General features: G+C 46.0%; 1 protein-coding gene across 1 annotated transcript in view; it reads right to left on the bottom strand.

Moving 5' to 3' along the window:
- Positions 1 to 3330: 3330 nt before the first annotated feature.
- LOC115638114 (cytosolic phospholipase A2 gamma-like) overlaps positions 3331 to 12098 on the bottom strand; it is a 40535-nt gene continuing 31767 nt past the window's right edge. Inside the window, exons 13-15 of the mRNA XM_030539695.1 lie at positions 11024 to 11177; positions 9822 to 9990; positions 3331 to 3497 (exon numbers count right to left, since the gene is read on the bottom strand). Coding sequence (XP_030395555.1) covers positions 3331 to 3497; positions 9822 to 9990; positions 11024 to 11177 — 490 coding nt within the window. The remainder of the gene's footprint in view (positions 3498 to 9821; positions 9991 to 11023; positions 11178 to 12098) is intronic.

Below are 12098 nucleotides of genomic sequence, written 5' to 3'. Positions count from 1 at the left end.
TGTAGTGAGCGTCTACACTGAAGCACTACAGCTGGGCCACTGTAACATTTTAAGCCTAGGCATAGCCTACATCCCTTTGTGAATTTAGGCCTTTGTGCTCCCACTTACTGTGGAAGAATCCGCTGGTGGTGGAACAAAGTGAGGCTATTACTAGCACTGAGGCACACAGGGTGAAAAATGATAAGCCATTCTAGTTTATTTGTTTAATATTCATCATGCAGAAGGAAAGAGGGTTGTATAGTGTTATTGTCGCATACAGCACAATGAAAACTATTTGGAAATTAAGAAATAAATCTTACCATTATAAATAACAGGCAAGATTCTAACAGTAACTGTGAAGTAATATCATCAGCTTCAGTAAAAACAATGAGGACTCCTTTTGGCACCTTAGAGACTAACGAATTTATTTTGGCATAAGCTTTCATGGAGTAGAACCCACTTCATCAGATGCATGGAGTGGAAAATACAGGAGCAGGTATAAATACATGAAAATATGTGATTTGCCTTACTAAGAGTCAGGTCAATCTAAGGAGACAATTCAATTGACAGCAGGATACCAAAGGAAAAAAAAAAAAAACTTCTGAAGTGGTAATGAGAGTGGCCCACTCCAGACAGTTGACAAGAGGTGTGAGTAATGGTAACGGGAAATTAGTATTGTGGAAATTAGGTTTAGGTTTTGTAACGACCCAACCACTCATAGTCTTTATTCAGGTCTAATCCCAAATAAATGTGTCAGTCTCTTAGAGCTAGTCTAAATAACAGGGAAAAATAGATCTCAGATATGCAACTTCAGCTACATGAATAACGTAGCTGAAGTCGAAGTATCTAAGATCAAATTACTCACCATCCTCATGGCGCGGGATCGATGTCCACACCTTCCCATGTCAACTCCGCAACTCTGTTCGGGTTGGTGGAGTTCCGGAATCGATATAAGTGCGTTTGGGGATAGATATATCCCATCCAGATGAGACGCGATATATCGATCTTCGAGCAATCGATTGCTACCAGCCAATATGGCGGGTAGTGAAGACGTAGCCTAAGGTGCCACAAGGACTCCTCATTATTTTTGCTGATACAGACTAATATGGCTACCACTCTAAAGCTTCATTCAAGTTACTCATCATTTACCAGGTGTGTATATAAAATTGAAAGATTTCTCACAGCTGGGCTCAAACCTCCTTTCTTCCTTTCCCTTTGTAAACTAGGAAATCCCACAGTGAAATCTTGCAAACACATTGGTTTGCTGGGCAGCTGTAATTTTATGATTCCTAACAGTGTAAATTTCTGTCTTAGTGTAGTGCCATGTGATCACTGACAAACCAACATGCACGTTTGTGTGTCTTACAAAATCTATCTATCTATCTATCTATCTATCTATCTATCTATCTATCTATCTATCTATCTAAAAAAGACTTGGCTCCCAGCTACCATATTATGCACCTGAAGCACAGGATCAGGCCTCACTGGGATTCACCAAACCTCCACTCAGTTGTCACTGGACCCTGTAGACATTTTTTCTCAGTTGACACCTAAGTTTTGGCAGTAAAAGTTCCCAAGGTGCTCTGGTGTAGGCACGGCTGCCCTGCTCTAGGCATACTGATGCCTAAGTCCCACAGCAGTGTGGGAATCGGGGGAAAACAGGCATTCTTCCACAAAGATCACCTGCGGGCCCACTGTTGTAGGCTGTAGACCTGGGGAACTGGAGCCTGGGTCTCTGAACTGAGAGCAATCAGGCTTCTCATAAGAAGATAAGAAGGTAAGAACAGCCATACTGTGTCAGACCACAAGTCCATCTAGCCCAGTATCCTGTCTTCTGATAGTGTTGAATGCCAGGTTCCCCAGAGGGAATGAACAGATAAGGTCATCACTGAATGATCCATTCCTTATTGCCCATTCCCAGTGTCTGGCAAAGAGAGGTTAGGGACATCTTTCCGGTCTTCCTGGCTAGTAGCTATTAATGAACCTATCCTCCAAAAATTTAGCTAGCTCTTTATTGAACCCCTTTTTGCCCTTTTTAGAACCTTTTCCAATTCCAATATATCTTTTTTTAAGATGTGGCTACCTCATCTCCATGCAGTATTCAAGGTGTGGGCGTACCATGGATTTATATAGAGGCAGTATGTTATTCTCTGGTTTTATTATCTATCCCTTTCTTAATGATTCCCAACATATTGTTTACTTTTTGGACTTAACTCTGCACATTGAGTGGATGCTTTCAGAGAACTATCAACAACGACTCCAAGATCTCTTTCTTGAATAGTAACAGATCATTTTGATGCCATCATTTTATATATATAGTTGGGATTAGGTTTTCCAATGTGCATTACTTTGCATTTATCAAAATTAAATTTCCTCTGCCATTTTGTTTCCCTGTCAACGTGTTTTAAGAGATCCTTTTGTAACTCTTCGCAGTCTGCCTGAAATTAACTATTTTGAGTAGTTTTGTATCATCTTCAAATTTTGGCACCTCACTGTTTACTCCTTTTTCCAGATCATTTATGAATATGATGACCAGGACTGGGCTCAGTACAGACCCCTGAGGGACACCACTATTTACCTCTCTGCATTCTGAAAACTGATCATTTATTCTGACCCTTTGTTTCCTATCTTTTAACCAGTTACTAATCCATGAAAGGATCTTTCCTTTTCAAGCTTGCTTTCTCTCTGTCTGGCCAAAATTGTCTTTAATCCACAGTGGAACATCTTGAACAGAAGGATTTAAGACTACCTTGCCTTCAGACTATCCCGCTGCCCAATGATGAGGGCACCCGCCACATAAATAGCAGATATGCTTCAAATCCTTTCTCCCCATGAGGCAAAGAGGGAAATTGACCTGTAGTTTTCTCTATCCCAGGTGAGTATGCTACCTACTGGGCTAACAGTTATGAGGGAGGCCATCTTCTTCCTTCTTGCATCACGGCTCAGGCTCCATTGGTGAGGTAGGCAGAGGAACAGCTATCTTTCACAGGTCAGGAATCACTCTGGGGTTTAGGAAGTCGGACACCAAGATGGTGGCTGCAGTGCACATGCCCCGAGCCTGAAACATAGGCACCTGAGGATATTTCATTGCAACAACTTAGGTGCCAAGGGAGTTTAGGGTGCTACAGGGTTTCACAGCAGCTAAACAAGAGTTTTGTGATTCCCAGGGGTGCCTAAATGTGGGATTGAGGCACCTCAAGTGGCAGATAGGTCCCTAAATCCCTTTGTGAATCCAAGCCAGGGAAATTAACTCCTTCTACTGCATTTAGGTTTGAAATAGTAAGAGTGCAGCTCAGGTCCAGGCTCAGATTTTCTGTCCTTCTTGAACACGAGCAAAACAGAGAAATGGTTTTAAAACTTCTTGGTGGAGGAGGAAACAATTTGCTGGATCTCTTCCCGAATCCTCTCCTTGTTGTTGAATATGTTCATCTTTGCTCTTTTAAGGAGTTCTTTGACATCATCCTCTTTGTAGGAAAAATGAAAGGTGGAATATCTCTCTCTGAAGTCATGTATTTTATCTAGAAATAAAAGGGGTGAGAAGTGCCAAAGAGAGAAAAACAGTGGTACTGTTTTAAACTTTTACAGATTCCAGAAGCATAGAATCCAGGTATCTAAAGAGGTAGGGGAACAACATGGCCAACTCCTGAGATTTTCATAGAATCATAGGAATGTCATGCTGAAAGGACCTCGAGAGATCACTAAGTCCAGCTTCCTGTGCTGAGGCAGGACCAAGTGAACCTACATCATCCTTGACAGGTGTTTGTCCAAGCTGCTCCTAAAATCTTCTGATGGTGATCCCACTACATCCCTTGGAAGCTATTCCAGAGTGTAACTACCTTTAGCCTTAGAAAGGTTTTTTTTCTTAAAAAATACCATGTGACCAGATAACTAGCGAAGTTATCATAGACAATAAAGGGGAAGGGATTCAGATCTGGATAAGTAAAGACAAGTCACAGATTTTCTGGCAAATTTGAATGTATTAAAATCAGCAGGGCCTATTACTATTCACCCAAGGGCACTGAAGGAATTAGCTGAAGAAAACTTCGAGCCACTAGCAACAATATTTACAAACTAATGCAGGGTTTCTTAAACAGGGGTCACTGCTTTTGTCTGGAAAGTCCCTGGCGGGCCAGGACAGTGCGTTTACCTGCCCCGCCCGCAGGTCCCGCCAATTGCAGCTCCCACTGGCTGCGGATCACTGCTATGGGCCAATGGGAGCTGCTGGAAGCAGGGCAGGCTGAGGGACTTACTGGCCGCCGCTTCCAGCAGCTCCCATTGGCCCGGAGCAGCGATCCGCGGCCAATGGGAGCCGCAATTGGCTGAACTTGAAGATGAGGCAGGTAAACATACTGGTCCAGCCCCCAGGGGCTTTCCCTACACAAACGGCGACTCCTGTTTGAGAAACTCTGAACTAATGGATAACAGGAGAGGTCCCAGAAGACTGTAGGAGGGCTAACCTAGTGCCCATCTTTAAGAGGAGAAAAAAGGAAGAGCCAGGCAACTATAGACCAGTCAGCCTGACTTTGATGCTTGGGAAGCTACTAGAGCAATGTATACCTGGAGGACAAAGAGCACTAGCAGACAGCCTAGGCTTATCAAGAACAAATAATGCCAAACTAGTTTGATTTCCTTCTTTGACAGGGTAACTGATTTGGTGGATGGGGAAATGCGGTGGACATAATATACCTGGATTTCAGCAAGACTTTTGACACCGTCCCACATAACATTCTGATAAGTAAGCGGAAGAAATGCAGGCTTGACAGAACTACCATTAAGTGGATACATAATTGGTTAAACAACGAGAAATAAGGAATAACTATTAATGGAATAGTGTTGGATCGGAGGGAGACCTTCAGTGGGGTTCCACAGTGATCTGTTCTAGGTCTGATGTTGTTTAACATCTTTATTAATGACCAGGATGTAGGAAGAAAGAGCATACTGATGAAGTTTGCAGATGACGCAAAGCTAGGGAGGTTGCCAAAACATTGGAGTATAGAGATAAAATTTAGAGTGATCTAGACAAATTGGAGCACTGGATTATAGGCAACAAAAATAAATTAAACATAGACAGTTGTAAGGTGCTACACGTAGGGAGGAAAAACTAAAAGAACAAGTACAGAATGAGGGGCAAATATGGGAGTTGTGGTGGATCACAACCTCAACATGAGTCAGTAATGTGATGCTGTTGCAAAATAAGCAAATGCAATTTTAGTTTGCATTAACAGAGGCACAGCATGCAAATCAGAGGTGATAGTGCCGCTCTGCTTGGTGCTGGGTAGGTCTCAGCTGGAGCATTGTGTCCAGTTTTGGTCACCAATGTATAGAAGGGATATAGAGAAACTGGAAATGATCCATAGGTGACTGACAAAGATGATCAAAGGGATGGAATGCATGCCGTACGAGCAAAGGCTGAAGGAGCTCGGTATGTTTAGTTTGGAAAAGAGGAGATTAAGGGGAGACAAGATGGGACATGACAAGAGGCAATGGGTTCAAACTACAGTAGAGCATTTTTAGATTAAATCTCAGGAAAATCTTTCTAACAGTATGAAGAGTAGGATAATGGAACAGACTGCTTAAGGAGGTCATGGAAGCTCCTTCCCTGGAGGTTCTCAAAAGGAGGCGGATAGACATCTACCTGGGTTGGTTTAGACACATCAACTCCTGCATTTTGGCAGGAGTTTAGACTAAAATCATAGAATATCATGGTTGGAAGGGATCTCAAGAGGTCATCTAGTCCAACCCCCTGCTCAAACCAGGACCAATTCCCAACTAAATCATCTCAGCCAGGGCTTTGTCAAGCCTGACCTTAAAAACCTCTAAGGAAGGAGATTCCGCCCCCTCCCTAGGTAATCCATTCCAGTGCTTCACGACCCTCCTAGTAAAAAAGTTTTTCTTAATATCCAACCTAAACCTCCCCCACTGCAACTTGAGACCATTACTCCTTGTTCTGTCATCTGGTACCGCTGACAATAGTCTAGATCCATTCTCTTTGGAACCCCCTTTCAGGTAGTTGAAAACAGCTATCAAATCCCCTCTCTTTCTTCTCTTCTGCAGACTAAACAATCTCAGTTCCCTCAGCCTCTCCTCATAAGTCATGTGCTCCATAATCATTTTTGCTACTCTCTCCTGGACTCTTTCCAATTTTTTCACATCCTTCTTGTAGTGCGGTGCACAAAACTGGACACAGTACTCCAGATGAGGTATCACCAATACCAAATAGAGGGGAATGATCATGTCCCTCGATCTGCTGGCAATGCCCCTACTTATACATCCCAAAATGCTGTTAGCCTTCTTGGTAACAGGGCACACTCTTGACTCATATAGATGACCATTGTGGTCCCTTCTAACCCTACGATTCTATTATTCTAATAGCAAAGCTAAATCTCCTTTGCTGCAGATTAAGCCCATGACTTCTTGTCCTATCTTCAGTGGACATAGAGAAATATTGATCACCTTCCTATTTATAAGAGCCCTTAACATATTTTAAGACTGTTGTCAGGTCCCCCTTCAGTCTGATTGTGAGTCTCACAATATTTCTTTTTCTTTTTCTTGAAGCTTCAGCTCCTGCAGACAAGGGGTTATATGAGGATCTCAGCTTATATTTATATTTTTAAAAGTAAGTTTCCAGGCTATAGGTTTCAGAGTAAAACCTGACATTGTGACACTAATGCCCTGTGAAGACTCAGAAACCAGCAAACAAATCGAAATGACAAAACACTCATTGTTTTGTTAAAAAATTCATGATTTTAAGCTCATCTCATGCCTCCAATGCAGTCAGTCTATCTGTCGATCTATCTATCGATCTATCTATCCCTATACACTGGTATGATGCGGTCTGTAGACCTCACAGGCCCTGAAAAATTTAATGTGGACCAATGATGTTACTTGGCTGCACCTGGAGGCAGAGTCAAACTTAACTGAAGGTGAGTCCCAGCTGGGCAGAGAGCTGGGAGGCAGGAGATTCAGAGAAGAAGGGGGCTGCAAGGAGGACCTCTCTCTGTGATAGGCAGTGGAGAGACACGGAAGAGAGTTGGCCCATGGGACTGTCCCAAGTGTGGAAATCTGGCAAGAGGTTATGAGAGAAAGCAGCCACTGGAACAGAGCAGGCTCCAGTACTAAGCCCTGATCAAAGGGCAGGATTTGGAGAACCAGGGAGAGAGCCGTGGAAGTTGCTCAGCAGAGGAACAAAGCAACAGGGACAGATAAGAGGCCAAGCCTGAGGAGGGTGGAAATTGGTTTGAGTTTATCCTTTTATCTTGGGATTTTTGTGAGAGGATTCCAAGGGAGATCCCAGGCCCTGAAAGAAGGCTGAACCTAGAAAGGTTGTGGAGGGAGAAGGCAGGTGAAAGGCCACCGTAAAAAGAAACCCAGGGAGGCAACAGCAGCAGAAGCCTGAAGAATCAGACCTAGAGTTGCCAACTTTCTAATCGCACAAAACTGAACATTTCTGCCCCTCCCCTTCCCTGGGGCCCCAGCCCTTCATTGTAACCCTGCCCCCACTTGCTCCATCCTCCCTCCCTCTGTCACTTCCTCTCCTCCACCCTCACTCACATTCACCAGGCTGGGGCAGGGGGTTGGGTGGTTGGAGGGGGACGAGGGCTGTGGGTGAGAGCTTTGGGTATGAGCTCTGAGGTGGGGTCAAGACTGAGGGATTTGGGGTGTGGGAAGGGATTCTAGCCTGGGGAAGGGTGTCGGGGTGCAAGGGTGCAGGGGTGGGTACCACCTCTGGTCTGGGTGTGCGGGCTCCGGGTGGGGACAGAAATGAGGGGCTCGGGGTGTGGGAGAGAGCACAGGGCTGGGGCAGGGAATTGGGGCATGAGGGGGTGAGGACTCCAGGTGGGGGGTGGAGGCTCCGGGGTGGGGCTGGGGATGAAGAGTTTGGTGTGGAGGAAGGGATTCTGGGCTGGGGCTGAGGAGTTCAGAGTGCAGGAGGTGTGAGGGCTCTGGCTGGGGGTATGGGCTTCAGGGTAGGGCCAGAGATAAGAAGTTTGGGGTACAGGAGGGGACTGGGGCAGGGTGTTGGGATGTTGGGGAAGATGTGAGCTCTGGTATGGAGTTTGGGTGCTGGAGGAGACTCTGGGCTGGGCCAGGTAGTTGGGATGCAGGAGAGGCTTTAGGGTGCGGGGTCCCATAGGCACTTACCTGGGCTCCCGGGAATTGGCCGCCAGGTCCCTGCCTCTTCTAGATCCACAGGCAGCCAGGGCGGCTTCATGCGCTGCCCTTGCACATGCAGGCACTGCCCTCGCACATGCAGGCGCTGCCCTCGCAGCTCCCACTGGTCATGGTTCCCAGACCTGGCCCTCGAAACAGGGATAGCATGTGGAGCTGGCCCTCGAAACAGGGGCAGCATTGGAGCCTCCCTGGCCACCTTGCGTCTAGGGGCTGCAGTGACCTGGCAGCCGCTTCTGGGAGCCACACGGAGCTAGGGCAGACAGGGAGCCTGCCTTAGCCCTGGGCCCCCTGCTGTGCTGCCAACTAGAGCTGCCAGGGTCCCACTTCAACTGAGCATTCCAGTGGAAAACCGGACACCTAGCAACCCTGAACAGAACTTATCTATTGGCTATAGGGCAAGTGGCATGAGAGGGCCAGGGTTCCCCTACCAGACACTGGAGAAAGTGGCTTAAAGTCATTGAGAAGGGGACAAGGATGACTGGAAGCCGGGGGAAAAGTTGACCAAGATCCCTAGGACTCAGATTTGGTGCCAGAGATGTGATATCAGAACAATTGCATTTTATTTGTGGGACCCTTGTACCTGAAAGGGGTGGATTTACATTGTGACCTGGCTGGAGGGACATGTCCTGGGAAAAGATGGTCCACCAGCATAGGCGCCAACTCCGTTGGTACTCCGGGTCTGGAGCACTCATGAGGAAAAATGTACAGGGTGCTCCACAGCCACCATCAGCCAAGCTCCCCCGTCCTTGCCTCCTTCTCCTCCTGCACCAAGCATGCCGCATTTCCGCTCCCCCATCTCAGCACTTCCCCCCAACCTAACAGCTGTTTGGCGGCACTTAGGACTTTCTGGGAGGGAGGGAGAAGAGCAGGGATGTGGCACACTCAGAGGAGAAGATGTAGAACAGGTAGGGGAGGGACGGGGACTTGGGAGAAGGGGGTGGAATTGGAGGGCGAGGTGGGTACAGGGTCGAGCACCAACCAGGCAGAGGGGAAGTCAGTGCCTATGTCCACCAGAGCGGCCATCAGCTGGGGGCTATTGATGGGGAGAGAGCTGCTATGTCACCTTTGGCCACAAGGAGGTGCTCTACTGGGGAGTTCTCCTTTCCAACTCTTTCAGTTTATCTATTTTATTTCCCTTCCCTTTGAAAACTAGGGGAAATGCAGAGTAATCTGTCAGCTGCCTTTGTTTGCTGGGCAGCTGTAAGGTTGATGGGAGATTCTTTTGAGCAGCTCAGCTAACAAGTAGCAGATGAAATTCCTTCTTCCCCTCAGGCAAAGTGGGGACTTGAACCATGGCCATCCACATCCTCAGTGATTGCTGTAACCCCCGCGCTAATAGTCATGAGAGAGGGCCTCCCTCCCCTGCATTTGTTGGAGCACACGTGTAGGGCCCGATCCAGCAGGCACCAGAGGCTTCTGGAGGCCTGGGACTGGGCTGCAGTGAATATGTCCAGAGACTGAAACAGGCACTGAGAGAACTTTCCTGCAAAAAACTTAAGCATTGAGCAAATTTAGGTGCCTAAGGTGTCTGGTAGCAGTGGGGCAGGGGTTTTGTGATTCCCAGTGAGGCCCTATCCTAACATTTCATTGGGTAAACCGGCAATGAGGTGCTTAAGTCTCTTTATGAATCTAGCCTATAGAGTTTTAGAAGAGGTGTACAATTAAGTTACCTGGAGAGTTTTCCTTGTTGAAGAGTGGGAAGTGCATGACGGTGGGAACGTGCTTCCCTTTGAAGACGTAGCAACTGGAAGGGCTATCTGTGTCTTTCAGCTTTTCTGGGTCTATTTTGGGAAATGGGATGTGATTTGCCTCACAGTACTTGGCAGTTTTCTTGATGGTCTGGGAAGGAGGGAAAAGTGATTTTAAAATAAATAAATAAATAACCATCTCCACTAATAAATGTGATGCCACTAATATGTCCAGACTAGAGAGTTAAAAATATGCCTAACCTATGGGATGGAAACATTCCAAAGAGCCTTTAAGGAACGGACAAATAGAGGGCCTTCAATGGAAACCACACATGACCCTGTTCCTATGTCTGTGTAGGCAAAATCTTTGTGTAACAATGCAAAGTCTGTGGCTGAGCTTTTCAAAACCTCCTAAGAGCTATAGATGCACATTGACATTAGCCCCTTAAGTGGTCTTGAAAACCTCAGCCCAAGGTAACAAGCAGGAATTCAACCCAGATATTCAGCTTCAAAAGCAACAGTGGTGTTATATTTTTGTTTGTTTTTACAACTTCAAAAAAATCTCTATCTGTGGCCACTAGAGGGAGACAATATTACATAGGAAACATTGGCGATATGTGAGGCTGAGTTTAGTGAGCTTGCAAAGTTCTAACTGACTTACTGGAACTCAGTTCACATTTCTGCTGACCCCATCTGCTCCTGCTAGAGCACTCTTGTTTCTGTAGGTACCAACAGAAATAAGAAGTGCTCAAACCTATTGATTACCATTCTGGTCATCAGGTAGGATTGAGATACACACAAAAGCACACCTTTTGGAGTAAGCAGTTTCCATTTTGTACACTGAGTAAAACTGAACTTCAAGGAATTTCCTCTTCTTCCATGACATCCAAAGGGAAAGAGAGGTCACATTGAGTTGACTCATGATTGATCACACTCCCTTATCCCAAACACAAGTGACCCTGGCAGAGAATAATGTAGATATTCCCAGTATATCCTATCCATCCATACATTTCAAATTGTGATCCACAGAGCACCTTCAGGGAATCTAAGTTACTGCTGCTAACTACAGTGTAACTTCATTGCATCATGGGTCAAGTCCTGAATATTTGTTCAGTGCCCTGGGCAATGGATTCTTAATCCTGAATGGGGCTTTGGGTGACATCACAATAAACAATAATAGTTACCTCGAAAGGATCCTTATTGCTGAAGTCAAAGGAAAGGATCAGTTTCACTTTCCTTTCCGGACGCAGAACAAGGGGGTAGGCGGAATTTATGCCAATGCCGGCATCAATCAAGTTGATGACTTCATCCTTATCCAAGCCAGTGGATTTAGTACCCCTGTGAAAGTGCATCCAAGTATTATTTTAGGCTGTGATTTTTCTAATGGGTCACAGTGATGTAGGTGCCCAAATCCTCCTGAATTCCATATGAATTTTCAAAGGTGCCTAAGCTGGCCGATAAACTCCTAGTGGGATTTCCAAAGGCACCTAACCAGGTTAGGTACTGTCAGGAGTATGGACCTGCAGCTAGCCTGCTTACATGCTAACATAAGCTCTTGGCAGTCTAATGAGCACATCTGGGCACTCACTGACCCACCTGATTAGCCCAAACACCCGACTGGCTGTGGGGATCTGCAGACCTGTTCTTATGACCAGTGGCAGGGCACTGGCTGCTCAAAGCATTCACCCCTGGCTATGAGAGCTCCTGCTCCTACCCTGTCCTCAGCCTTGCACCCACTTTGCCTTGCTGCAGGTAACTGGCTCTGATTCCTGGCCTCTGACTCTGGCTCTGAACCTCAGCTCTGATTCCAGCTACTGATGCCTGCTATAACCACTAGGGACGACTCCTGTTCTAACTGTTATGCATACTACCCCCATCCTCGTCACTGACAGGCCCCTAATTCCAATTGAAATTAGTGGGAATTAGGTGCCTAACCTGCTGGGTGCGTCTGTAATTACCACTAGGGGGCAGACTTGCAAAGGTGGGTCAGTGCCGAAGGAAACAGAGATGTCCAGTGAGGTTTTCAAAAGTGCCCAGGTCCCAGAATATTAAAGCTATTTAGGTGCTGTTGTGCTTGGTTCCTAACAGATTTAGGAGACTAAATCTCAATTTTAAAAAGGAATTTAGGCACTGAGGAGCCAAAATCCCATTGACAGTCCACAGTCCTAAATCAGTCACATGTTGTAATGTTGAATAAAGCAACATCTAAATACATTTAACAATCTGGGCCTGGGTGTCTAACTCCCATTAACCTCAGAT

The sequence above is a fragment of the Gopherus evgoodei genome, chromosome 21, assembly GCF_007399415.2.
Source record: "Gopherus evgoodei ecotype Sinaloan lineage chromosome 21, rGopEvg1_v1.p, whole genome shotgun sequence".
In the NCBI taxonomy this organism is placed as follows: Eukaryota; Metazoa; Chordata; order Testudines; family Testudinidae; genus Gopherus; species Gopherus evgoodei.
This window is presented reverse-complemented; position numbering and strand designations above follow the sequence as displayed.